The sequence below is a fragment of the Sus scrofa genome, chromosome 4, assembly GCF_054392235.1.
Source record: "Sus scrofa isolate SSC_HxYL_T2T_F1_AM1 chromosome 4, Sscrofa_HxYL_maternal_Yorkshire_Landrace_v2.0, whole genome shotgun sequence".
NCBI classification, from domain to species: Eukaryota; Metazoa; Chordata; class Mammalia; order Artiodactyla; family Suidae; genus Sus; species Sus scrofa.
The window spans coordinates 109876864-109904341 of NC_139386.1; the positions used below are offsets into that span (position 1 = coordinate 109876864).

At 45.2% G+C, this 27478-nt stretch overlaps 1 protein-coding gene across 14 annotated transcripts in view; it reads right to left on the reverse strand.

The window, feature by feature from the left end:
* SLC22A15 (solute carrier family 22 member 15) overlaps positions 1-27478 on the reverse strand; it is a 255205-nt gene that overhangs the window by 36087 nt on the left and 191640 nt on the right. For 12 of the 14 annotated variants that reach the window (XR_014844386.1, XR_014844385.1, XR_001308430.3 and 9 more), the window contains 3 exons: positions 8526-8658; positions 7196-7360; positions 683-812 (listed from right to left, as the gene is read on the reverse strand). Coding sequence is in view for 11 of the 14 variants with exons in the window: in XM_085023479.1 (XP_084879605.1) it covers positions 683-812; positions 7196-7360; positions 8526-8658 (428 nt within the window). In the remaining 3 variants the exon portion in view is untranslated. Of the gene's footprint in view, positions 1-488; positions 590-682; positions 813-7195; positions 7361-8525; positions 8659-27478 lie in introns of those variants that run through there. The other 2 variants (XM_085023485.1, XM_085023484.1) reach the window with 1 other exon arrangement.

Consider the following 27478-nt stretch of genomic DNA (forward strand, 5'->3'; position numbering starts at 1 on the left):
TTTTTAATGATTAAAATTAGAGGTCTGATACCCAAGGGAAGAAAACCTTTTATGAGCACATTAAAACTTCTGGTAAAACAAGCCTAAGTTGTGGCTCATCTTACGGGCTTTAGAGCACCATGGTGTGACACGTGGGATGAGCTGTCTGCAGGACCCCGCCCTGGCCAGGGCATCACCCTTTACTGCTGTGAGCTGATGCCCTCTACGGCTTCCTCCTCTATCTGTGCATCTTCCCACGTCCACATGCAGAGGCCCTGAGATGATACTGATCTGTGGGACGAAGAGGTGCCACCACGTATTCAATGTGCATCCACGGCTCTACAATATCATACCTCAGTCACACCCCCAGCCCCTGAAGATCTGATCTGATCCAGCCTGAAGATCTTTAAGCCTGAGGCATTAGGTTAAAAAAGAAAGTGGTACCCTCCATCCACAATTTGAAGGTTAAAAATGCAGTCTATCGAGAGGATACTTGAAACAAGGGATACCTGCTTTCTGAATTAATTAAGCATCTCTCTTCCCAGGAGCTGCCAAGCATTGGAGGGCTTGCGGAATTTAGTTCTTCACCAAAGTCAGTTCAGGCAAACTCCTGAAAGGGAATAACGCCGCTCATTGACCCGCATCCTCTTAAGACAGTCCTTCTGCTTATTAAAGGGAAACTCGAAGAGGAAGAACTACTTACAAAGATAAGAGAAAGACCACGGTTCCCTGCAGGTTAACCAGAACGGCGAGGGTCCTCCAGGAGCGGATGAAATATCCCAACAGGGCATACTGGGCAATGCCAACTGCGAAGAAGAGGCCACCGATGGACCCTAATTCAGGAAAAGAGACCTGTTACTGGAGAAAGGACCACGTACAGCCCCATTTCAAACCCAGGCCTTGGTGCCCATCCCTCACTTGTGTGATGTCAGCAGAGAGAGAAACCTACACAAATACCACAGTCAGATGATACATCGAGAAGAGAGGCCCGCAAAGGAGTGGAAGAGAAGGAAGGACAGATGTCAAATACAAACCACATGTGGTCAAGAGACATTTCACGGGTCTGCTCAAATGCTTCTAGCATTGATATTATACTGGCATCTGTGTGAGGTCATGGATGAGGCTTGGAAATACTGTTCGCTACATGGCGGGAAGGTTGTTTCCGTCAGGAGCCTATGGCAGTGCGGGGACTGCATCTCTGTCACAGAGGCTGCCCCTGAAATCCTTGTCTTAAATCACCCCCAGTTCTCCCGATTGTCCTTCCCCACTTAATTTATCACCATCAGATATATAATATTTTATATTTGTTTCTTGTCTGTCTCTCCCAAGTGGAATGTGAGTTCCACGAAGCATGAAGCACACAGACAACAACCATGGGGTTGTTAAGGAGCCTATGTTTTTTGTTTGTTTTTGTTTTTTGTCTTTTTGGGGCCGCACCCGTGGCATGTGGAGGTTCCCAGGCTAGGGGTCGAATTGGAGCTCCAGCTGTCGGCCTACACCACAGCCTCAGCCACACCTGATCAGAGCCATGTCTGTGACCTACACCACAGCTCATGGCAATGCCGGATCCTTAACCCCCGGAGCGAGGCTAGGGATGAAACCCGCATCCTCATGGATACTAGTCAGGTTCTGATCCCACGGAGCCACAACAGGAACTCCAATAGGACTTGGCTGATCTTGAATTTTCCATAATAAGAATTTCCTACAACAATCCTATACAGCAAATGTTTCTTGCCTTCTTGTCCATAGATTTGCCAACCTCTAAGGGAAAACACTGACGTGTATGCTGTCTGCCCTGGTGAGGAGAAGGGAGAAGCAGAAAGGAGAGCTGATGTGACAGAAAGTTCAGCGTGTGCAGAAAACTAATCGGAACATGGGGTCCGCTACGTAAGGGGATGGGGATTTCCATTCCCTGTGATTTCCCTGGAAACTTAAGATAATCAATAGCTATTACAGGTGCATTATGGTGCACGAGATAGCACCTGGTTTCCAAGAACAAGGCCTTCTGTCATGGCTTAGAGCAGTTCCAAGTCCTCGTATCCACTGATAACAATGTAGGCAAAAAAAAAAAAAAAAAAAAGAGAGAGAGAGAACCCATAGGATGGGGCCACGTCAGAGGGACCAAATTCAGACCCCAGTTCTGCCACATGCTGCTGGGTGACTTTGGGAAAATTGCTAAATATCTCCGAGCCTCAGCTTCCTCACTGATGAAAGACAAGTAATAATATCTACGGCAAAAGGTGCTATTTCTTTCTTTTTTTTTTTTTTTTCTTTTTTTTTTTGTCTTTTTGCCATTTCTTGGGCCACTCCCGAGGTATATGGAGGTTCCCAGGCTAGGGGTCTAATCGGAGCTGCAGCCACCAGCCTATGCCAGAGCCACAGCAACGTGGGATCCGAGTTGCGTCTGCAACCTACACCACAGCTCACGGCAACGCCAGATCCTTAACCCACTGAGCAAGGCCAGGGATTGAACCCGCAACCTCATGGCTCCTAGTTGGATTCGTTAACCACCAAGCCACGACGGGAACTCCAAAAGGTGCTATTTCAAATGAAACAATGCATGCTGTAAAATGTTAGTTACATCATCCTTCTGTCAAATAGGTAGAGCCCCTTCTATCTATTAATCTCCCCAGAAGAGCCATGTGATGAGTTTGGCCACTCTGGTGAGTATCTCTTAGAAAGTATTGCCTACCCGGTGCTCCTTTCTAATGCTAAGAACACACCCTGGCTTTTCTGGAGAAATGACCTCCCCTTACTTCATCCTCGTGGTTCAAGTAGGGGCTGCCAATCATGGCTCCCTTAGTTGGGCCAATCAGAGGCTCCTACCAAGAATTTTATTTTATTTATTTATTTATTTATCTATCTATTTATTTATGTTGTCTTTTTAGGGCCACACCTGTGACATATGGAGGTTCCCACGCTAGGGGTTGAATCAGAGCTGTAGCCACTGGTCTACGCCACAGCCACTGCAAACCCAGATCCAAGCCGCATCTGTGACCTACACCACGTCTCACGGCAACGCCAGATCACTTACCCACTGAATGAGGCCAGGGATCAAACCTGGGTCCTCGTGGTTACTCGCCAGATTTGTTTCCGCTGAGCCATGTCGGGAACTCCCTACCAAGAATTTTAAACGCTAGACTTGGTGGTGAACCCTGAGAGCTGCTGGGCCCCATCCTTGCCTGAGCAGAGGAAGCTTCTCAGAGAGGATGGGAAACAGATGAGAAAGAAGCATCTGACCTCCTGTTTCCAGGCTTTGATGAGATTAACCGGATGATTTCCTTTTTCGCCCAAGCTCATCACAGGCGAAGCTCCACCATAATCATAAGACCTGGTATCAACTGGATACGACAGACAGGAGGAAATGACCCAAAGCTTCTAGTTTAATGACTTTGAATACTGTGATGGCGTTCCCATAGACAGATGTCCCAGAAAGGGATGGAGATTTTATTTGAAAGAAAGCAATACTTTTTACTTGAGGGGCCAAGAGACATTCATATCTAATATCTATCAGGAGGCTGCACATTCACACCTGGAAATGCCAGCAGGGATAAGATGAGGAGATACAGATGTGGTGAGACTCTAGGGTTATCTGGCTAGAACATTTAATTTTAAAATGTGAACATTTCAAATCACCACTTTTGCATACTGTAATGCTGGGGTATACCATAGATGGTTTTGAACCTGTTTATGGGCCTTTGGGTATTTATTTTCAGATTTCTTTTCTGCTCATTTTAGATTAATTTCAGGTCTGCAGTTCCTGTGCCATTTGCACTAGTATAAGCCAAATTTCAGCAGGTTAGAAAATCGTGTATGATGATGATTCATTTTTGTAAGTGGCAGACTTAGGGGGGTGGGACTGTATGTATCCTTAATATTTCACTTCTATGTATTTCTTATTTTGTACAGTGAACATCAATTCATTTTGTTATATTTATGTAAGAAAAAATAAATAATAATGATTTTTTTTTTTTGCTTTTTAGGGCCATACCTGTGGCATATGGAAGTTCCTAGGCTAGGGGTTGCATCAGAGCTGCAGCTGCCGGCCTACACCACAGCCACAGCAAGACAGGATCCAAGCCACATCTGTGACCTCCACCTCAGCTCACTGCAATGCTGGATCCTTAACCCACTGAGTAAGGCCAGGGATTGAACCTGCATCCTGATGGATACTAGTCAGGCTCATTACTGCTGAGCCAAAAGAGAAAAACTTCCTAATAATTATACTAATATGTCATTTTAATGGCTTTAGTATTTCACTTTTTCTATTCTTAATAATTTTAATCAATTATCCTCATTATTTATTTATTTATTTTCTTTTTAGGGTCGCACTTGCAGCATATGGAAGTTCCCAGGCTGGGGGTTGAATCCAAGCTGCAGCTGCTGGCCTGTGCCACAGCCACATCAATGCTGGATCCTAGCTGCATCTGCAGTCTACACCACAGCTTGTGGCAATGCCAGATCCTTAACTCCGTGAGCAAGGCCAGCCATCAAACCTGCATCCTCATGGAAACTAGTCAGTTCTTAACCCGCTGAGCCACGATGGGAACTGCAATTACCCTCATTCTTCTTGCTAAGAACCATCCTGAAAAATGGATGTTTGCCGTTTGTACTTAGACATTTTTGTACATACTTTACATAGTGTTTTATACATACTGCAAATATTCTTTTGTAAGTAAGCACAATTTTTCAAATTTTTTTTATTAATAAACAATTAGGTTACTTCCAACTAATCCCCTATAGACAACCATTTGTATTTTTTTCCCCCAGTTTCTTGCAGTTCATGAGCATATCTAAAGCCTTAGGAGTGTATAAACTTGTGCTGGAGAGAAAACAGCCTGAAAAGAAAGGCCAAGGATAGAACTCTGGGGAAGACTGGGCTGGTGGAAAGGGGACGAAGGAAGCACCTCTCAAGAGTTCCAGGTGCATTAGCATCTTGCTTCTGTCCCAGATGCAGGTCAACTGCACCGGCCTTCAGCAAACCCACTCATGCTCCTTCTGAATGTCTTCTTCCTCTTCTTCTTCTTCTTCTTTTTTTTTTTTTTTTTTGCTTTTTAGGGCCACAGATGCAGCATGTGGAAGCTCCCAGGCCAGGGGTTGAATGGGAGCTATGGCTGCTGGCCTACACCACAGCCATGTCAACACTGGATCCGAGCTATGTCTGTGACCTACACCACAGCTCGCTCATGGTAATGCCAGATCCTTTAACCCACTGAGTGAGGCCAGGGATCAAACTTGCATCCTCAGGGATACTAGTCAGACTCATTACCACTAAGCTACAAAGGGAACTCCCTTCTTCTGAATTTCACAATGAATTGGGCAACCCTCTGGTACCACTAGTGTGGGGTGGTTTTTTTTTTTGTTTTTTTTTTTGTTGTTTTTTTTTTTCCTTTCTCCCTTTTTCCTTTGCTGTAGAAATTTTAATACCGTCATCTTAACTCAGCTTCCAGGACAAGAATGGAAGGTTAAAGCACTTTAACAGCAATCTTTTGACTGGCTTTAGATGCCTGGCAAGGGAGCAAGAGACCAGGAGGTCTTTCTTTTTAACCAAAATATGCAAGAGGACAGGAATAATCCTAGAGAATCTGGCAGGGTGGGGGCAGCATCTTCTTCATAGAACAACTCAAGTCAAATGTGAATATTTTAAAAGAGGAACGTGTTGGGTACATGAAAAATATGTCCTCATAATACTGTATACGAGCAGGACTCTGGACTGCAGAAAACCAAAACCCCGGGAGAGGGGCATCCGTGTCTTTCCTGGCTAATGCGATGCCATGATCACGGTCGTGATGCACTTCCTGGAAAGCCCCAGCTGGTCTGAACCCACCATGAAAAAGAGACCTTCGAGTTTCACGCAACCTGAAGACTCAGAGGAAGACTTCTCACTGATCCTAGCATAGCAGCTGGGCTAGAGACAAAAGAAGCCCATCTCTAAAGGCTTTGAAAGCTGTCACAGACAAAGTGAATCATAAAGCCGCGTGGGTGAGAGACAAGCAAGAAGCCTGTCCTGCTAGGGGAGGAGCTGGTGTCTCTGCTCCCCAGCTTGGTTCTAACGTTCCAACCTTCTGTGTCCCTCAGTTTGGGCACCAGTTTGGTGAACATTCACAAAGAGCAGAGTTTGCTTTTTCAGCCTGTCTTTCAGCTCAACACATTAGCCCTCACCAACTTCCAAAACAACACCAGTGAGAAAACAGGCTGAGCAGGTCAGCATTCATATGCGGTGACACACTGAGGGTCCAGGAGGAGAAGCCTCGGGGAACAGTGGGATGCTGCGAGCTTGGCGTCATCCTGGTCCTGTCAGTCATGAGCTATGTGAAAATGGGCATATCACCCCACCTTTCAGAGGCCAAGTGTCTTCATCCATAAAATGAAGGTAGAAATTCTTAACTTGTGGGCTCTGGGACTATTACAGGTAGGGTCAGATGCCTAGTGTGGTACCTGACATATAACAGATGCTCAGCAGATGGGAGCTGCCACTCTCTCATCTCCATCCTCACGGAGACACATTTCTACAGTGGCACAATCAACCTGTTCCCATATTAGTACAAGAGCATCAATAGTACTCAATGGCTGTCAAATGAATGGAAAGCAAAGCAAACAAAAAGTTCTCGCTGCAAACCTACGAGTCCACGAGGCAGCCTTGGTAGAGTCGCTCTCCCAAGACCTTAAGTCAAGTAAGCTTCTAAAATCACTGATCTTACGACAGTGTAGTTCCTGAGAAGATGCTGGGATGGTTAAACATAAGACAGACGATGGCCTTCGTTTGGAACTTCAACATCAGCAAGGAAATCCTGCAAGAGCAGCACTTGCTGACTCGAAGAGAAGAGTAACAACCAGAAAGACCTATGAAAGAAAGATTTAGGAAGACACAATATGAAGGCGCAGAGAAACGAGTTTCTAGCACTGCCTATCTCTGCACTATTTTTCAGTTGAAGGTAAAAAGCAGGTAATGCCCTTCTGAGGAAATAGATGCTCTTACAATAATCACTAAGCCATCTGTGAGGCAGGCCCCAGGGGAGACATCCACAGAGGGATACAAACACAAAGACTAATGACTCGTTTGAGGTCATACAGAACAAACTCAGAAAGCAGATCTTACAGGTGGATAGAGCACCCCAAGTCCGAGTGTGTTTTTTGGCTGGAAGGTTAAACCGGTTCCCTACCAATTTTCTGGAGCGGCTCACCATCTCCATGTGTGCGTGGATTTAAGCAGTACCTGCCAGTGCCCAGTAGGCGGTGCCCACACATTCGTTCAGCAGGACGAAGGCCACCAGGGACATCCCTCCATTCATCACGCCCACCAGGAAGCGAGTTATTGCAAAGAACTCATACGAGGGGGAAAACCCATTTGCGATAGCAAATAAGATGTCGAGAGCAAAACCTAGAAAGAGAAGAAGAATATTCAGTAATCTAGAAGCAAAACAGCATTTGATGAACGTAATACATTAAATTTGTTACTGTGTGAAGATAATTTTTGATGAATTTAAATTTTCTGAGCTTTTTTTTTTTTTTTTTTTTAAACAGTTTCTCTTGGAGTTCCTGCTGTGGTACAGTAGGTTAAGTAGGTTAAGAATCCAACTGCAGGAGTTCCCGTTATGGCACAGTGGAAACGAATCTGACTAGTACATGAGGTTGTGGATTTGATCCCTGGCCTCGCTCAGCGGGTTAAGGATCTGACATTGCCGTAAGCTTTGGTGTAGGTCACAGACATGGCTTGGATCCTGCATTGCTGTGAGCCATGGTATAGGCCGGTGGCTGTAGCTCAGATTTGACCCTGAGCCTGGGAACTTCCATATGCTACAAGGGCGGCCCTAAAAAGAAAAAGAGAGAGAGAGAGAGAGAAAGAATCCAACTGTAGCAGCTTGGCTCACTGCAGAGCTGTGAGTTCAATCCCTGGCCCAGTACAGTAGATTAAAGGACTCAGCACTGCCATAGCTGCGGTGTAGGTTCCAGCTACAGCTCAGGTTCAATCCTTGGCCTGGAAACTTCTATAAGCCGTGGGTACAGCCATTAAAAAAATGAAAAATTAAAATAAATGAAAATAAACGGTGCCTCTTAAAAACTATCAAGAAAAATAGGTCTTCTTTGTTACAAGGTGATTCCTGTCTATCACATGCAGTTTTCAGTTATTTACAATAATACTGGAAACTGAAAAATCCTAGCTCATGCTCGGCTTGTCAAAACAACTATGCTTGAGTCCTGTGGAGCTCCTCTGAAACAAATCAACACACAAGGTTTAAGGAGCCAGATCTAGCAGACTGTCTCAGTCATTGTCCTCCTCAGCAACACAGCACGAGTTAGAATGCGGGGGTTGTAGAAAGCACGACTGTGAAAAGCTTACAGTGCAAATATCTTCATTAGCTGTGCTGGTCACTTTAAAATGTTTGGCCAGCATCAACTCGGCGTCTTGCCAGTGTAATAAAACTCAGTTCTGTGTCCACAGGGCAACTCCCTGAGAAACTTTAGGGAGTGGTCCTCTCATTGTTTCCCTGGGAAACTTACAGAAGTAAACCGTCTTATTCAGTTCATGAATAGGAATAGATCACCTGTGAGATAGACTTTTTTCCTTCCGAAGCGATCTGAGAGCTGCCCAAAAGAGATAACTCCCACGAACACACCGCTGAAGAAAAAGGAGCTTGCTGCACTGACTTTGTAGGATCTGTTGGCAATTAAAAACCACTAGAGGAAGAAAAAAAACAAACGAGAGACATTTAGGCCACAGAAAAGATGGATGGATGGAGTCAGCTATTAAAAAAAGGGGGGGGTGGAGTTCCCCTGGTGGCTCAGCGGATTAAGAATCCGACTGGTGTCCATAAGGATGCGGATTTGATCCTTGGCCTCACTCAATGGGTTAAGGATCCAGGGTTGCTGCAAGCTGCCGTGTACATCGCAGACATGGCTCAGATCCTGTGTTGCTGTGGCTGTGGTGTAGGCCGGCAGCTGCAGCTCAGATTTGACCCCTAGCCCAGGAATTTCCAAATGCCATGGGCCTGAAAAGAAAAAAAAAAATGTACAACAAAAATTTGAATACTGGAACTTCTCCCCTGCATCCTGGACAACATCCCTGAAGGGGGTGGCAGGGGCAGTCCTCTGGGACTGAACCCAATCTGCAGGATCTGATGCTAACTCTTGGTACATTGCTTTATGTGGGCACCCCACCCCAGACCCACACATTGGGTGACGGGAGCGTCATGAGGTGAAGCAGTTGATGGTAAACAGAGGAGGGCGTGGCAAATCCACAGGGACAGAAAGGAGCACAGTGGTTACCAGACGGTGGGAGAAGGAGTGGTCACGGTTTCAAGAAAGCAGAGTTTCAGTTTGGGAGAATGAAAGAGGTGCAGAGATGGATGGTGGTGATGGTTGCGTGATGATGCGCATGTGCTTAACGCGCCTGTAGTGTGTACTTTAAAATGATACGTTTTATGTTATGTGTATGTCACTGCCATGAAAATAATCCCTTGAGTACTCTTATCTTCTATTTTAGGGGAATTTATAAACTCAAAGAGAAAGTCATTTTCCTCTGCTTAAAATGCCATTACCTAAAGCCCTGCCTAGTGATATGTCACTATGATCTCTGGTTATAAAGATAAAAGCCAACCTGGGCCTCAGAGGTAACCTCCGAGAACCAAAAGAATGGTCATCTCCCCTGCACAGCCCCCTTCCTAGGCTCAGCAATGACAGGGTTCGGAAAGACGCTTCTCTAATACTTGCACGGAGGCACCCTTAGCTGTCGCCTCTCCAGCTTTCAAACCATTCCTGTCCCGCATTTGGACAGCCAGTCATTCTGGCCCAAAGCACAACCAGCTTCTCTCCTCTTGTATTTCCCGTAAGACGAGATTGCTAAGGCTCTTGACAAGACAGCTTCCGTATATCTTGAATGCCACAACACACACACACACACAAACTTAGCTCCTGGAAAAATCAACAGAGGACGATACCCTTCATTAATGCTGTGCTTTTAAATTCTCCTGTCCATCCCTGCAGTTCTTAACAAGATTAATTAACTGCTTCTTCTGGCCCTTGGTGGATTAGAAAAAGTAGTCTACGGTAGCATTAGAATTGCCTTAGAAATAGTCATCGAGCAGTTACTGCTCTGGGTGGCAGTCATAATTTAAATCAGAGCGTGATGGCAGCAAGAGGACACAAGGCTGAACGACATTCCAGGCTTCTGTCACTCCGCGTTCAGTACCTATTGGGCTGGTTTCTACTCGGGATTTATAACTATGCTCGACACCAGGAATACAGATGCAAACGAAATCGACACAGTCCCTGCCCTCATGGAGTATAAGTTCCGCTAGAGGAAACTAGATATTCAGCACATAAGCACAAAGGGAGAGACTAGGGGAACAACTCTTTAAATCAGGTATTCAGGGAAGGCTCACTGGGGAGGTGACGTGGTGACCTGAATGATGAGCCAGTGACCAACCCCCAAAAAGCTGTTTGGGGAGCATGAGAATAAGTGTGACGGCCCTAAAGTGAAGACGTGTCGGGGTGCCTCCAGTGGGGGTGGTATGAAATGAGGTGGAGGGGGCGGGGGTGGGGATATGCAGGACTCTGAGGCACGGTAAGGAGCTAGGATTTCATTCCAGTGCAAAGGGAAGGCAGTCCATGACTGGATTTACGTCTCTAGAGATGGGCCCGGCCACACTTAGAGAACACGCTGCAACAGGGAAACGTGGGAGCAGGCGGGGCTCCTGCAATAGTTCAGGAGTTAAGCGTGGCCTGGACCAGGATGAAAGCAACGGTAATAGAGAGAATTCTGTGATCATGGGACTGATCTTGAAGGCAGGACTAGCAGGAGTTGCTGATGAATGAGATGTGGGGTGGGGAGGGGAGAGAGGGAGAGGCAAGGATCTGAACTATGTTTTTACCCATAGCCACTCGGTGGATGGTGGTGACACTGGAATGGAGGAAGCGGCAAGGGGGTATCAGGTATAAGGCAGGAAAGTCAGAGTTCAGTTTAGACACACGAAGGTTGAGATGCTTATAAAATGTCCAAGTGGAAATGCCAAACAAACCTTTGGATGTGAGGCTTAAGCTCGAGGCAGAGGACCCGGGGGGCTTAGGAACCTCGAGACAAGGAAGAAGGCTCAGGACAGGGGCCCAGGACCCACCCACATTCAGACGCTGAGCAGAAGAGAAGCCCGCAGAAGACTCACACGGAGGAATCTGGAGCCCGAGAGAACAGGAAAACGGGAGGCAGTGAGGTGTGGGGTCATGAACACTATGAGAGGGGGTGTGATTCAGCGAGGAAGGGGTGATCAGGTATATCAAATGCTGCTTCGGAGGTCAAGGTAAGACAAGGTCAGAGATATGCTATTACATATGGAAATGAACCAGACACTTAACAAAAATAGCAGTTTCAGGAGAGTGCCGATTGGAGAAGGTTGAAGAACTGGATGAGGTTAAGAAATTTCAGGCAGCAGAAGGGCACAGAATGGGTTCCTTAAGTTTTGCTGTAAAGAGGAGCCCAGAAGTGGGACAGCATGTGGACAGGTAGGCGGGGTGAAGGATTATCAGCCTATTTTTTAGCATGTGTGCCTGTTGATAACTGCACTCTAGTAGAAGAGAAATCTTCGCAGGACAAAAGTACTTGGGAAGCTAGAAGGAGCGGGTACAAAGTAGTAAGGGCAGCCTTTCATAGAAGGGGGGGTCTGCTGTAACCGGAAGGCAGGATGGGGGTTCAGAGGGAGCTCCTGCCGGACGGGTTCATTTCTTATTCACTGAAATTTCAAGTGTGGTCGAAGGGTGAAGGGAGCGGAAGTAGAGGAGGACCTAGAAGTCTAAGGAGGAAGCAGCCAGCCAGCCCCCTCTCAGAATGGGACATGGGAAGTGTCACAGGACGGCCGGGCCACACTGAGCGCACCTGAGCTTTGTGCTTGTGCGCGGTGTGAGCAGAAGGTGGGGAGTTAGGCTTACACGGACATGAGGATTTCCCAGGAGTACGACACAGGGCGAAAGGCACCAGGGGGTTGCGGGGATCTGCAAAGGGGTGTGTTCATGACAATAGAACGGATGCTGGTGAAGGAGCAATGGAAGACATCGGGGGTTGGGGGGGGGAGTGAAATAATGTCACCATTAGGAAATTCCCCTATTTTCTGAACTCCAGTGTAGTTTCTATTCTTGCCCTAATTGAAAGTTGATTATCGTCGAAGGAAATCACCCACTGAACCAGACCCCTCTCATCTGGAGGCTGCCTTTCCTTTTACACCCACAGACCTGAGAACCTGAGATGGGAGCAGATAAGCAGCTTTCCAAATGGTCAGCTCGTCTGAAGATCACACCATTGGACTATGTAACTTACTCCCTCTCTATGGCCGAGGATCTAGCCCGTTCTGAAATACCCACTCTTTCTTTCTTCCATAGTTTAGCTGGGCATACAGCTACCCAGAAAGCCTAAACTTCCCAGTGTCCCTCACAATCAGGACAGCCACGTTTTCCAGTTCTGCCCAATGCATGGAAGCAGAAGCATCATGTGGCAGCTTCCAGGAATTTGTCTTAAGAGATGGCTGATCTTCCCTCTGTCACTTCTTTATCTCTACTCTCCTGCTGCTTACAATGTCCACTTGAAAGCCAGAGCTCTAGCTGGGGCCATGATGAAAAGGGCCACATATTAGGGATGGTGAGGTCAAAAGCTGGGTCCCCAACAACACTGGGGTAGGGCCAGGCACTGTATATTTTTAAGTGTTCTAGAAGATTCTCAGAGGCAATCAGGTTAAGAACCCCTGTCCTGGACCTTGTCATCCTCTATAAGCACATCACCTCTAAAATCCTGATGCTGCACACCCCACTTTCAGATCACTCGCCCCTAGATTTCCACTCACTTCCTCTGGAACCTCCACTCCCAACATTCAACCTCTCTGAGACCTCCAGTTACCAAACACTATGGCACGTATGGCCTGCGTTACCAAAAAAGATTAACTCATGTTAAGAAGTCCTGATTTAAGGACCCGTAAAGGAAAGGGTAAAAATACATTTTAAAGTTTCACATAAGTCATTAAAAGAATTCTAGAATTTGAAGGAGAAACTGTGTTTTGTGAAAAATTAACTTGCTTTGGATGCATGGATACTTCTGTAGTAGGAATGTGTTTGGTGACATTTTTTTTTCAGGTTGAAAAATGAATCAAATATTAACTCTTAGGTTGGCCTAGAGAAGGCAGGGCTGTATTTGTCACAGGACTATATCCCTTCTCTCACCACGGGCAATAAAGGGTTAACAGGACTTGTTAACCTTGGAGTTCAAACACTTGCTTTTATGGTTTTTAAATTCTCAGGGTAAGTGCTGTTTTCTTGACTTGAAAATCTGGCCTGAAAGATTATGTATGTATGTATTTTTAAGTGTTTTGGTCACACCCACAGCCCTAGGCCAGGGACCAAGCCCATGTCACAGCCGTGACAATGCTGGATCCTTGAACTGCTGAACCACCAGGGAATTTCCTGGCCTGTAGGTTTAGCTTTGATTATTCTGCACCTGAACCCTTGTTTGTTTCTTTGTTTGTTTGTTTCTTTCTTTCTTTATGGAAGTTCCCGGCCTAGGGGTCGAATTAGAGATGCAGCTGCCTGCCTACACCACAGCCACAGCAACTCGGGAGCCTATGCCACAGCTCACGGCAATGCTGGATCCTGGACACAATGAATGAGGTCGGGGATCAAACCCGCATCCTCATGGACACTAGTCAGGTTCATTTCGGCTGCACCTCAACAGGAATTCCCTGCACCTCAATTCTGCTGGACTTTTTGGGGTATGGCCAAGATGTTCAGGATGACACTGCTCCGTGTTTAATCCATAAGGAGAGGCTAATGCGGCTGCTCCATCCTCAGCTACTCTGTGGACCACATTACGGAACTTCTTAAACCCATCTTACAAACACCGTAGCAGCATCCTTCTAAGAACTGGATAACTATCAAGTGCTGTGGCAGTTTGAGGAAGATACAGCCTAAGGGACGTCCGACCTGCAAATTTCAAATTCTAGTTCTCAAGCTCTCAGTTCTAAGTGTCAAAGTAATTCTAGTAATTTTTATGCATGTCAGCACTAGCTGGGCTAGTGCTTCTCCCTCTTTCTCCTGGAATATATTCAGGAACTGATAGAAAAATTAAGAAAGCACAGCCAGATTTTTTTCAAAGCAAATTAGGGAAGGAATTCCCATCGTGGCTCAGTGGTTAATGACTCTGACTAGGAACCATGAGGTTGCGGGTTCGATCCCTGGCTTCTCCCAGGGGGTTAAGGATCTGGCATTGCCGTGAGCTGTGGTATAGGTCCCAGACACGGCTCGGATCTGGCATTGCTGTGGCTGTGGTGTAGGCCGGCAGCTGTAGATCCGATTAGACCCCTAGCCTGGGAACCTCCATATGCCATGGGAGCGGCCCTAGAAAAGGCAAAAAGACAAAAACAAACAAATAAACAAACAAACAAAAAAACAAAGCAAATTAGGGAATGTGAAACTGGAACCCAGGCGATCTCGCCAACAGATCCAGCTGCACGGGGACGGCGGACTCAAGAACGCTGAGTCAAGAATGTACAACGTGTTTACAGCCCGCTTTCTACAGCCCTTGAATCTTACGTGATTTTGATTTAAATGTTTTGCCTTGTTTTCAACTTTTAAAACTTCCAATAGCATTTACATCCTTTTCACATACCTACTACGTGATCTAAAGAGTTTTATTTTGTCAAAGCTCAGACAACATGCCCTAGGCAAGTGACCCCCTACAGTATCTGAGAAAATGTTTTGGAGTTTGAGCTATTTTTAAAATTTCAGAAAGAGGTCACCCCCCAGGCTAGACTCAATTACTAGCTTATTTTCTTGCCCCTTTGGTCAGTACTTAGTACCAAGGTAAAATCCAAACCAGGATGTCACCAGGACACCAGCAATTAAACTATGAGAAACCTAAAGATGATGACCATGACATTCTTGAAAAGTGTGTTCTTGATGAGGCTTTAAATTTTAAAAATCATGAATTTACAAGACACTCAAACCCTTAATTGGCTAGGCTTTAAATTTTAAAAATCATGACTTTATAAGACACTCAAACCCTTAATTGGCTAGAAATTATTAAACTGATGACTCCATTATTTTTCAATGAGAAGCCTAATTTTAAAGCTACAGAATGAACGATCCTTTTTATACTAATTCATTTCAAACTGAAAAATCACTTGCAAGGCGAAAAAGCAGGAAGTCTACTTTTCTTTTCCCAGACATTAACAGAAAAGGAAGAATACAAAGAGAAAATATTTTCAGCCTCTCCGTTTGACCTTGCTCTACAGCTAAATTTATTTTTGTTTCATAACCAACATCAGTATTTTTGTTCCTATGCTTACCCCAATCACTAAATTAAGTTCATTTACTATACTATATTTTCAAAAAGGATTTGAGGGGCCTAGCATTCAAAGCCCTGGTACAATTATTCACTCATCTAAAGGAAGCAGACTTGAGAGAAAACCGGGCACACCTGGAGAGAGACACCTGCAGCAGGTGCCTTGAAAAGAAAAGATGAAAGGAACATAAACACAGCAAACATGGGTCTGAGTACAGAGCCAGGTGCTATGCAAGGCCTTCCAGCTTTTAAAGAAAAAAAAAAAAGGCAGGTAAGCAGAAGTGAAGAGTGTTGAGACAGTAACTACTGACTAGGTATCAGTGAAGCACCTGGGAGGTTTTTAATTTAATTTTAGGATTCTTAGTGCTCAGAGGCTAAGAACAAATGGCACCTCTCAAAAAGGGATAAAGTGCTAGTGTGTGTCAAGAAAAGCTGCTCTAGCTGCAAGACTGATGGTAATCGGGGGTGTGGGAAGACCTGTCAAGGCCATGACTGTGACCCAGGCCAGGCTGGACAAGGTGGAGACCTCAGATAAGAGAACAGATTCAGGTTGAGACTTGGGCCGACTCATCCATGAATAGGTATTATCTGACACCACTGGCATGGGTGAGATCAACCACAGATTGAATGAAGCTGGAGGTAAGTTTTGAAAGTGGTAACAAAATACATTTGAAGCATCTCCTTTGAAATCATTAAACCTGAGGCTTCATGGAAGTGTCACAAGTCATATCAATCATTTTTTCTGAGATGGCAGATACATAATTTGAAAAAATAAACAATTTCTTTAAAATGGACTGTATTCTTATATAACCCTAAAACCAAAATTAACCTGTGGAGTTCCCACTAGAGGCAACAGGAGTGGCGGCATCTCTGCAGCACTGGGACATAGGTTCGATCCCCAGCCAGGCACAGTGCGTTAAGAATCTGGTGTTGCCGCAGCTGTGGCGTAGGTCTCAACTGTGGCTTAGATCTGATCCCTGGCCCAGGAACGCCACAAGCCTTGGGGGCAGCCAAAAAAAGAAAATGAAAAATTAATGTCTAAATAATAAAAGATATGTCATAGAAACACAGACCAATGGAACAGAGGAAAGAGCCCAGAAATAAACTCACGCATATATGGACAATTAATTTAAGAAAAAGGAGCCAAGAACATACAATGGGGAAAGGACAGTGTCTTCAATAAATGGTGTTGAGAAAATCAGATACAAAAGAATGAAACTGGACCCCTATCTTATACCATGCACAATGATTAACTCAAAATGGATTAAAGACTTGAATGTAAGACATGAAACCATAAAACTCCTTCTAGAACTTAGTAGTAAGCTCCTTGACATGAGTCTTGGCAATACTTTTTTGGATTGACATCAAAAGCAGAGGTAACTGAAGCAAAAAAAAAAAAAATGGACTACATCTACAAACTAAAAAGCTTTTACATAGCAAGGAAGCCAACAACAAAATGAAAAAGCACCCTATTGTGTGGGAGAAAACATCTGCAAATCATATCTCTGATAAGGGTCAACCTCTAAAATACATCAAGCACTCAACACAGCTCAGTAGCAAAAAACAAACAAACAATCCAATTACAAAATGGGCAGAGGATCTGTTTAGACATTTTTCCAAGGAAGACATACAGATGGCCGACAGGTATACAAAAAGGTGCTCAGCATCACTACTCATCAGGGAAATGCATATTCAAACCACGATGAGGTATCATTTCACACCTGTTGGAATGGCTGGCATCCAAAAGCCAAGGACCAAGTGCTGGTGAGGATGGGAGAAAGGACACCCTGGCGCACTGCTGGTGGGCAGGCATTTAAAGTGGTCCAGTCACTGTAGAAGACAGTAAGGCGGTTCCTCAAAAAATTAAAAACTATCCTACGATCCAGTAATTCTAAGTATTTACCTAAGAAAATGAAAACACTAACTAGAAAAGACATATCCACCCCCATATTCACTGCAGCATTATTTGCAATAGCCAAGATATGGAAACAGCCTAACAATAGATGAATAGAGAAAATGTGAGATATCCATACCTATGTACATACATGAACATATATGTCCATATACATACATACATACATGAACACTATTCAGCTATAAGAAAGAAGGAAATCCTGCTATTTGCAACAGCATGGTTGGGACTTGAGGCCACTGTGCTAAGTGAAATAAGTCAGACAAAGACAGGTGGACAAATACTGTATGATCTTATTTATATGTGGACTCTAAAAAAGAAAGGAAAAAAATTAAACCATTAAAACACAAAAAGCTCACAGATACAGAGAAAAGACCGGTGGTTGTGCGATGGAGGGGAGGAAGGGCACAAAACGGGTGAAGGGAGTCAAAACGTTCAGACTTCCAGTTATAAAGCAGCAAGTCATGCAGCTGTAAGGCACATCGTGGTGACCAGCGTTAATACCGTATCGCATATGTGAAAGTTGTGAACAGGGTAGATCTGAGAAGTGCTCCCCCACAGGAAAAAAAAAATGTAATTATATATGGCAAGGGATGTAAGTGAGACTTATTGTGGTGATCTTCCCACAATATATACAAATAGAGAATCACTATGCTGTACACCTGAAACTGAGATAATGTTGAATGTCAATTATATCTCAATTTGAAAGACACGTCAAATACCATATGAAATCACTTACATACAGAATCTAAACACAGCACAAGTGAACTTGTCTATGAAACAGAAACAAACTTAGAGACACAGAGACATTGTAATTCCCAAAAGGGTGCGGTGGGGAGGGATGGATTGGGAGCTTGGGATTAGCAGACGCAAACCATTACATATAGAATAGATAAACAGCAAGGTCCTACTGTACAGCACAGGGGACATAGTCAATATTCTGTAATAAACCAAGGAAGACTATGAAAAAGAACACATACATATATACATATGTATAACTGAAGCATTCTGCTATGTAGCAGAAATTAACACATTGTAAATCAACTATACTTCAATCAAAAGAGATATTAAGAACATGCACTTAAAACCAGATAACCGTTTAAAAGGAGTTCCCATCATGGCTCAGCGGAAATGAATCTGACTAGCATCCACGAGGACGCAGGTTCGATCCCTGGCCTGGCTCAGTGGGTTAAGGATCCGCCACCACCACTGAGCTGTGGAGACGCGGCTCAGATCCTGTGTTGCTGTGGCTGTGGTGTAGGCCAGTAGCTAACAGCTCCAATATGACCCCTAGCCTGGGAACCTCCATATGCCACAGGAGTGGCCATAAACAGACTAAAAAAAAATTTAACTTTCACATAATATCTTCCTCTAACCCCAAACACCTTTTGGAATAGGTATTTATTATTCCCATCTTATACAACTGCAGCTCAGACACAACAGCTCTAGAGTTAGCAGCGGATTGTGGCCCTGGACATGTGTATCACAGTCCTCTCTGAGCACTACACCCTCAAATTAGGTTAAGTCTTGACATTCTGGAACTGATGAGTAATATAACTATATTCAGGCATGTTAAACCAAAAGCACAGAACTTACACTACGCTGGGTGATGCTACCTTTCAGCATGTGTTCCATTCCAGAAGTTGTGAAGAAAATCAACAGAATATTAGGCGGATATTAGGGTCCTTGTGGCTATGGGAACAGAACCAGGGGTTGTGGAAAGGACAGGGGAAAGGCAGAGAATGAAAACTGCATATTAAATGCGAAGTTAGGTTTCAAGGCCTGGGTGCCTAGGAAATGATACGGAGAAGGCTGGGGGCGGGGGGGGGGGAGAGACGTGAATAATTCATTTTAAAGCAACTTCCAGAGTTCTCACGTGGCTCAACAGGTTAAAGATCTGGCATTATCACTGCAGAGGCTCAGGTCATTGCTGTGGTGTGGGTTTGATCCATGGGCACAACCAAGAAAAGAAAAAATAAACCTCCAAGTTGATTTTATTTCTTTTTGGAGAAGATTTATCTCAAAATATAGGTTTTAAATACAAATACTTAATAAAATTTGTCTTTTAACAAATTTTATCTTTTATTCACTGTCTGCCTGACATCCTGGTGTAGCCACATGGACACAGTTAAGCATCCCTAGGTTGCTTCTCCTCTTACCTCCGCTGGAGAGCACTGTGCTGTCCCATCCTTCCCCACTGGCCTAGAACACAGATTATAAGAGATGCTTCTTAAGTTGGTCATGAATATCAGGAAAATGAAAGAGCAAGAAAGCCCCTTAGACACACCCAGCCTCTGCTCTGAGCACCTTCTCATGGGCTGTCAGTGTCACATCTTTGCCCGTCTCCGCTTCGGTTTTTCCCTGTGACCTGAACTGCCTGTTCCCCACCCTCCAGTAATGAATGGTGACGTTTCAGGGAACAGGGGTTGAGAAACACGCTATAACCACAGACCCCTCTAATGGAAGGGGCAGCACGTGGTAAATAAAAGCCCTTTCCCCTAAGCTTTCTCAAGCGTGGGTCATTTCCCTCCCCCGAGGGGGCTGTGTCCGGTCCTGTCCTCCTGGCTTTGGCCCACAGCATGCGAATGACTTCGCATTAGCCACACATGAATAATGCAGGACCATGCTTTGCAGCCTCCCAGGGAGGGCACAGCTCCCCAAAGGAAAACAAACATGGCTCATGCCACTTCTGCCAAGAAGCCTGCCTGCTCCCTTACAGAAACCCTACTACTCTTTGTCTGGGCTATGACCCTGCCCCCCCATGCCTACCCCAACCCCACCTTGTCCCCTGGGGAGCTCCTGGTCATCTTCCTCCCTTCTTGACTCACTGGGGCAGGGCTGACCACTATCCTTCCTGCCATCTCTTTCCTAGTTTTGCTTCTAATGAGATGCGTGGTGAATTACACGTGTTTACTTGTTTCTCCCCTAAGGTGCTGTGAGTCTCTTAAGGGCATATTTGTATCTCAATTGCATACTTGAGAGTGCCAGCAGAAATTAAATATTTGCTGAATTATCTACACAATAAGAATGAATGCTATAGTCCGACAGGCATCTTCACAGTCACTATCTCAATGTCATGACTTCAAGCATCAACTTACAAGTTTATGGACACACAGGGAACTACCTAACCTGCCATCTTTTCCTTGGAACCACTGAATGGCTTTCTCATGAAAGGCAGTGGGAGGGAGATTTGGAATTTAAGGGGTTTTCCTTTCTCCTAGAGCCAGTCTGAACACTTTGGTTTCATCTTTAGCCCCACAGTAATGAAAAAGAAAATGAAGGAGAAACATAACTCTGGCAATTTTTTTGGAACCCTGGCTGAAAAAGCTGTAAAGGCAAAAATCGGTGCCACTAAAACATCTATATCCCAATGCCAAGGGACCAAAGCCCTGGAGGCACTTTCCGTGGCCCACAGACACCCCGATGAGGTGAGCACAGGGATCACACAGGCGTTCGACCTTTGCTGTGGACAATGCACAGAACATCAGTGAGCCTGCACGCCAGGCGGGGACTGCGGCAGGTGCAGGAGGGCACCCCAGCCCCCCACCTGGCAGCCACGTCTCTTCCAAAAGGTGCACTTGCTCACAAGCCCAGAGGAGGTCACTAGTCCCGGTGCAGACGTCCCCAGAAAGGGGACAGACTCCATGGTGATTTGGGGGGGCAGAGCCTGCCTGATCATAAAGAAAAACAAAGACCAAAGCAGTTTTGGGGGCTGTCCAGGCTGGCCAACTCAAATGGGCCAACAAGACTGGTCATGTGTTATTGGTCGAGCTCCCTGTCGCCCGAAGTCCTGCTCTGATGAAAACCAAGACAGATTACAAGCGCCACAGCCCTACCCAGACCGAGTCCTCACTTGTCAGTATTTCAGGCTGTAGGGCTGGAGGAGACAGAAGCTCCTCCACAGCCCTGCAGCATGACCCCAAGGGCTCCCCCCAACCAGAAAGCTGGGTACCATTTCATGGGAAATTCGGAATTGTTCTGGTAACAAGTCCCACCGAACTTCAGCCCTCTGTTGTCCTGTACGTCCCAGAAAAATATTTATGGCTTTGTACAGGGAACTGTCCCTTCAGTAGAAAATCAGGTAATCAGAAGCCTCCTATGATCAGGGAGTCCTTAGACAGGGTAGCACAGGAACAGTTTCATGGTGATTAACTAACTTGCTTCATCTCAATGTAGTTGTCACTCTGAATTACCACTTAATGGGTGAAGTGTGCAGCCTATAACAATCAGTGGTCCAGGCGTAAGGAAGCAAGACATTAAAAAAAAATTAGCCCCTCAAGCAATTATTGCAGTGAATTTTTCAAATAGTTTTAATACCCTGCCTTTTGACCCCAGGGTATGGCTTGGGGAAAATATATTAATCTCAAGATAATAATCAGTCAATTTCAGTTCTTCAATATCCACAATGATATTAAAGATTCCAACCTTACTCTTTCTGGTTGCAAACATTAATTAAGCATGATAATTGTGTGTCTCCGTGATATTTGGTGCTTCCTGAATGAGTCAGAGCTCAGGGAATAATTTGAATACAGCAGACAGCAATTTGCTACATAAATTCACCCCAATGGCTATTAGCTCATTTTAAAATAGTCAAGACTCCTAGATTAGAGGGGTTTTTTGCATTAATACCAAGTTAATCACAACTATATAACCTTTGATTCACCCTTCCCCAAACCCATGAATAACTTCTTCGAGGCCTGATCTGAATGTAATAAGGTCCAGGGTGGGAGTTTCCTAATGTGTATTGTTAGCACAGTCTCAAACTACAGAGTTTTGCAGACTTTATCCTGATATTTATTTTCAGGAATTTGATATGAAAAGTAAACAAGACTCTAAAATTCATTGTTGTTGCTGTAGTTGTTTTGGCTACACTCATGGCATATGGAAGTTCCCATATGGTCTGAGCTGCAGCTGAGACCTATGCCACAGCTGTGGCAATGCCAGACCTTTAACTCACTGGGCCAGACCGTGATTGAAACCACACCTCCACAGTGGCCTGAGCTGCTGCAATCAGGTTCTTAACCCAATGGGCCACAGTGGGAACTCCTATACTTATTTTATTTTTTTTTTTTTGTCTTTTTTTTTTGCTATTTCTTGGGCCGCTCTCGCGGCATATGGAGGTTCCCAGGCTAGGGGTCAAATCGGAGCTGTAGCCACCGGCCTACGCCAGAGCCACAGCAACGCGGGATCCGAGCCGCGTCTGCAACCTACACCACAGCTCACGGCAACGCCGGATCGTTAACCCACTGAGCAAGGGCAGGGACCGAACCCGCAACCTCATGGTTCCTAGTCGGATTCGTTAACCACTGCGCCACGACGGGAACTCCCTATACTTATTTTAAAAAAATGTTTTGTCATAGTTGATTTATATGTTCTGTCAATTTCTGCTGTACAGCAAAGTGACGGAGACATACACACACACACACACACACATTCTTTTTCTCATATTTTCTATCACGTTCTACCACAAGTGATTGAATATAGGTCCCTGTGCTATACAGTAGGACCTCATTGCTTATCCATTTGAAATGTAATAGTTTGCATCTAACCGCAAACTCCCAGTCCATCCCTCTCCCTCCCCCTCCCTCTTGGAAACCACGAGTCTGTTCTCCATGTCTGTGAGTCTGTTTTGAAGATAGGTTCCTCTGTGCCATATTTTAGGTTTCACATATATGTGATATCATAGAGTGTTTGTCTTTCTCTTTCTGATTTACTTCACTTAGTATGAGTACTAAGTGAAGTACTTAGTATCCATGTTGCTGCAAAAGCATTATTTTGTTCTTTTTTATTTGGTTCTTTCTATATGAGTAGTACTCCACTGTGTATATGTACCACATCTTCTTTGTCTATTCATCTGGTGATGGACATTTAGGTTTTCCATGTCTTGCCTTTTGTGAATAGTGCTGCAATGAACATAAGAGTATATGCATCTTTTCGAATGAAAGTTTTGTCTAGATATATGCCTGGGATTGGGATTGTTGGATCATATGGTAATTCTATATTTAGTTTTCTGGGGAAACTCCATACTGTTTTCCATAGTGGTCATACCAATTTCCATTCCTACCAACAATGTAGGAGGGTTTCCTCTTCTCCACATTCTCTCCTGCATTTATTTGTAGACTAATTAATGATAGCCATTCTGACCAATGTGTGAAAACAAAAATAAACCAATGGGATCTAATCGAACTTAGAAGCTTTTGCACAGCACAGCAAAGGAAAGCATTAAAAAAAAATGAAAAATAACCTACAGAATGGGAGAAAAGAGTTGCAAATGATGCAAATGATGCAATCGACAAGGGCTTAATCTCCAAAATATACAAACAACTCATACAATTCAACAGAAAAAAAAAAATAACCCAATCGAAAAAATGGTCATAAGACCTAAACAGATATTTCTCCAAAGAAGACATGCAGATGGCCAGCAAGCACGTGAAAAAAATGCTCAACATCACTAATTATTAGAGAAATGCAAATCAAAACCTATGCTTGTTATTTTGACTTATTATCTACACATACAAGTCAAATATTAAGCATATTTACCAACTTACTGGCAAAGTTTGGATGCTGATTTTAATATGACCATGGTGGAAATTTGGAGGAACTAAAAAGCCAGAGCAGTAATCAAAATTAGATTCATGCTACACAGTTAAGTGGGGAGTTTGGTTTGGGACGGCATTCCACCTAACAAAGATGAAGGCAGCTGGGAGTTTAGCGAGAACAGCCCCCAAAGGACACTGGCTGAAGAGTGGCCAAGGCTGCCATCCCTCCAGGAATGGCTGCCCCTTGACCATCATCTCATCACCCTTCCCTCTGCTGCTGTTCTCCTCTAACTCTTGTCATTCTGGTAGTGGCCACAGGAAACCTGGATGCCACCCATGCCACCTGCACGAAACCACTCCAGGACTTGGAGCCCCACTCAGCTAGGGCTCTAGTGTTCAAGGTGGAAGGGAAATGCCTGAGCCAACGTGGAACTCACACACACTGAGCACTGGAAATGAGGGCACATGTGGGGGACCCTTTTATGTGCACCTTGAACTAAAACGACTTCAGGGAAAATGAGATTCTGCACTAAACACAGAAAGCAAACGAGCCTGGTCTTGGGTCTACGTGCAGACATGCAGAGATGTGGTGACCCTACTCAGCAGAACTCAGGCTGCTAAGTTCTCATGTGCAGGTTTGAACTGCCAGGGACCATGGAAGCTGCCGCTCATTTTATTTGATTCTTTGTGATTTTGTTGTTGTTGTTAGATCAGGACACCTGGAAGTATACTTGGGCTTGAAAATTATGAAAGCTTCAGTGAATCCTTACTACTTCTGTAGCATTTATGGGATTTATCCGTGTGGGACTGTGAGCTAGGATCCTCATGAGTCAGGTACAAATAGCCTGAGAGTCACATCACTTTAGGGCAGACAAGCCCATGACAGCTTCCTTAGTGGGCCCTCTATTGCCTCTGTTCCACATCACTGAAGAAAGGCCACGGAAACCGGCGGTCATGGTCCGCCATTAACCAACCGTATGACACTTGAGTGAGTCACCCAGCTACTCTGAACCTGTGCATTTATATATATGTGTGTGTGTGTGTGTGTGTGTGTGTGTGTGTGTGTGTGTGTGTATTGCCTTTTTAGGGCCACACCTGTGGCATATGGAGGTTTCCAAGGTAGGGGTCAAATCAGAGCTGTAGCTGTGCCCTATGCCACAGCCACAGCAACCTGGGATCCGAACCACACTTGTGATCTAAACCACAGCTCACAGCACTGCTGGATCCTTAACCCACCGAGCAAGGCCAGGGATCGAATCTGCGTCCTGACCAGAACGCAGATTTTTATTTGTTTCTGCTGCGTCATAACCAGAACTCCCATTTTTACATTTTTTATTTGCAAGCCACGATGCAAATGTTATGACAGTTTGCCCTTCTCCCTGAGAATTCACTTCCTTGGGGGCAATATCAAGCGACTGGCAGCCAGGGAAGGTGAGCATCCATGTTGCTCAGCTTTCAACCCACCATGTGTGCGCCATGCGCCATCATGCCAGTCACTTGCTAGTTCTCATCTCCTGGATCGACCAGCCCACACTCCCATCCACTCCTCCCAGGCAGAGCTGAGCGCCACCCCCCTCCCGGCCCCCCTGTGAGAGGGCTTCTGCAGCTGCCAGGGATGGCTGGCAGAGGGCTGGGCCCTGGAGGCCACTCCTCTTCAATGACCACAACATAGCACTCTGCTCTTTTCAACACTGAAATGCCAACCCAGGTACCATTCAAAACTAAAGGCTTCTCTGTTCATTATGGGAAAAAAAAAAAAAAGCTTGACAATCACTGGTATAGTGGGAAAAAGAATATGAGCTCAATGAATCACAGACCAGCGGCTTATTAAACATGTGATTTAGGGCACACTGTAAGAATTCCCTACATGTTAGCTGTTTAATCTACAGGTTAGGGCTGTTGGCAGGAGTAAATGAGCAGCTCACGGGGAGGCACAGAGCCTCTCCCACAAGAAGGCACTGGAAGATGTCACGGTTTCCTGCCTCTTCACTCTCCTCTACCCACCAACCCTTATAAGACTCATCATCTCACCCACAAACTCTAAAATCATGGAACCATCCCATGGCAGCCGAAGAGCCTGTGGGGAACAGAGACTTCTGTCCACACTATAAGCAGCCAGCGATGCCACCCATGCTCCTCCATCACCAGGGTAGGGCGGGACACAGCCCTCCACGGACCCACTCAGGCTGGGAGCAGCCAGTTGGGCATCTGGGATGCTCCAAAGATAATTCATCCTCAACTGTGACCCCAGAGTCCCCGTGGAGCAGCATCTTGATATCAACCAGCTGTGAAGCTGGGCAGCCCCACTCCCACCCCACCTATGGTTCTGGAGCACCTGCTGGAGTTGGATGGGATATTTGTGCCTTGAGATACAGCTCTGAGGTGGATAACTGTACGACCTTCTGATGGGATGGGAACATAATGGGAGCGTCTATACCATGGGGGGGGGAAATAAGGTATATTTATAAACCTACAATGATGTATGTGTACTCAAGATGGATGATACCTCAACTATGCGTATCTCAGTGGAGCTACACGGGTGGGAATGAGAAAGAGGACAGACGAGCACCAGGAAAGGGAGAGAGGGTGGGGAAGAAAGAGCAAAAAAGAGAAAGACAAACGGAGATACTGAGAGATAGACATAAACCTCAAAGAAAGACACAAAAGGCGAGACAGACACAGCCAGTGAGACAGAGGTAAAGAAACAGGATAAAGAGAGAGAGAAACTGAGATGCAGAGACGTGAGGATGGGGAGAAATACTCAGAAAGACAAAATAATAGAGACACTGGAGTATAGGAAACAAGGAGAGATGGAAAAAGAAGGGAAGGAAGGAGAGCAAGGAGGCAGACGCAGAGTTACAGCCTGACAAAGACAGATGGCCAGAGAGACGGTGACTCACAGACACACCCAGTAGTAAGAAGAGGGACCTGTGGCAACTATCACAGGTAGGTCAGGTAAAGGGCATCTTGATTAGCCCTTCCTCTCCTTCATCTCAGAGCTGCTTTAAGACCTTCGGCACTTGCCGGGGAAGCTATTTAATTCCATTTCTCCTGCGACAACCAACCAACTCTTTGTCGTGGGAGTCACAGCTCTAGGGCTCCCTTCCCTGCACATTGAGTCTCCAGTCAAGCAGTGTTAAGGGTGGGCCCCCCAGGTGCCAGCAGAGGTGATGCGCTGGTGACCAGGGTGTCCACAAAGCATAGGGTGTAACAGGGCTCTCCTTCCCCCTCCTTCCCCGTATCAAGGCTTTCTCTGGCAGCAGGTAAGTTGTAATTGTTCAATGATGTCTGCTAAGAATGGTGTCCCTCTGCTGACATCTATAATGGCTCTGAATTACAGTTTTCATAAGTATTCATTTAATTCAATTCCACTGAAATCTGTCGAGTGTTGGCGGTGCTGAAGCACAGTGCTGAGAGGTTATCTAATTCACTTTAATGTATTAAGCATATTCAGTGGGACATTCTGCATCAATATGCCTTAGGTCAAGCTTTCCCCCTGGTACCATGAGCATCCGAATCAAGGTTGCATTGTCCAGTGGTGGTCAGCTGGCCTTCCCTTCAGAAAGCCTATTCTCCAGAGGGAGCTACCACGAGGGCTTCTGTAATTGTTGTCTCTGTCAACAATGGGTGCTTTGCTTACTCTTGATTAAAATATTGGCCTGTTGACTGGCAATGATGAACATAAAAAGTATGCTATCCCTGGTGAAATTAAAGACATTCAAGATACATGGATGA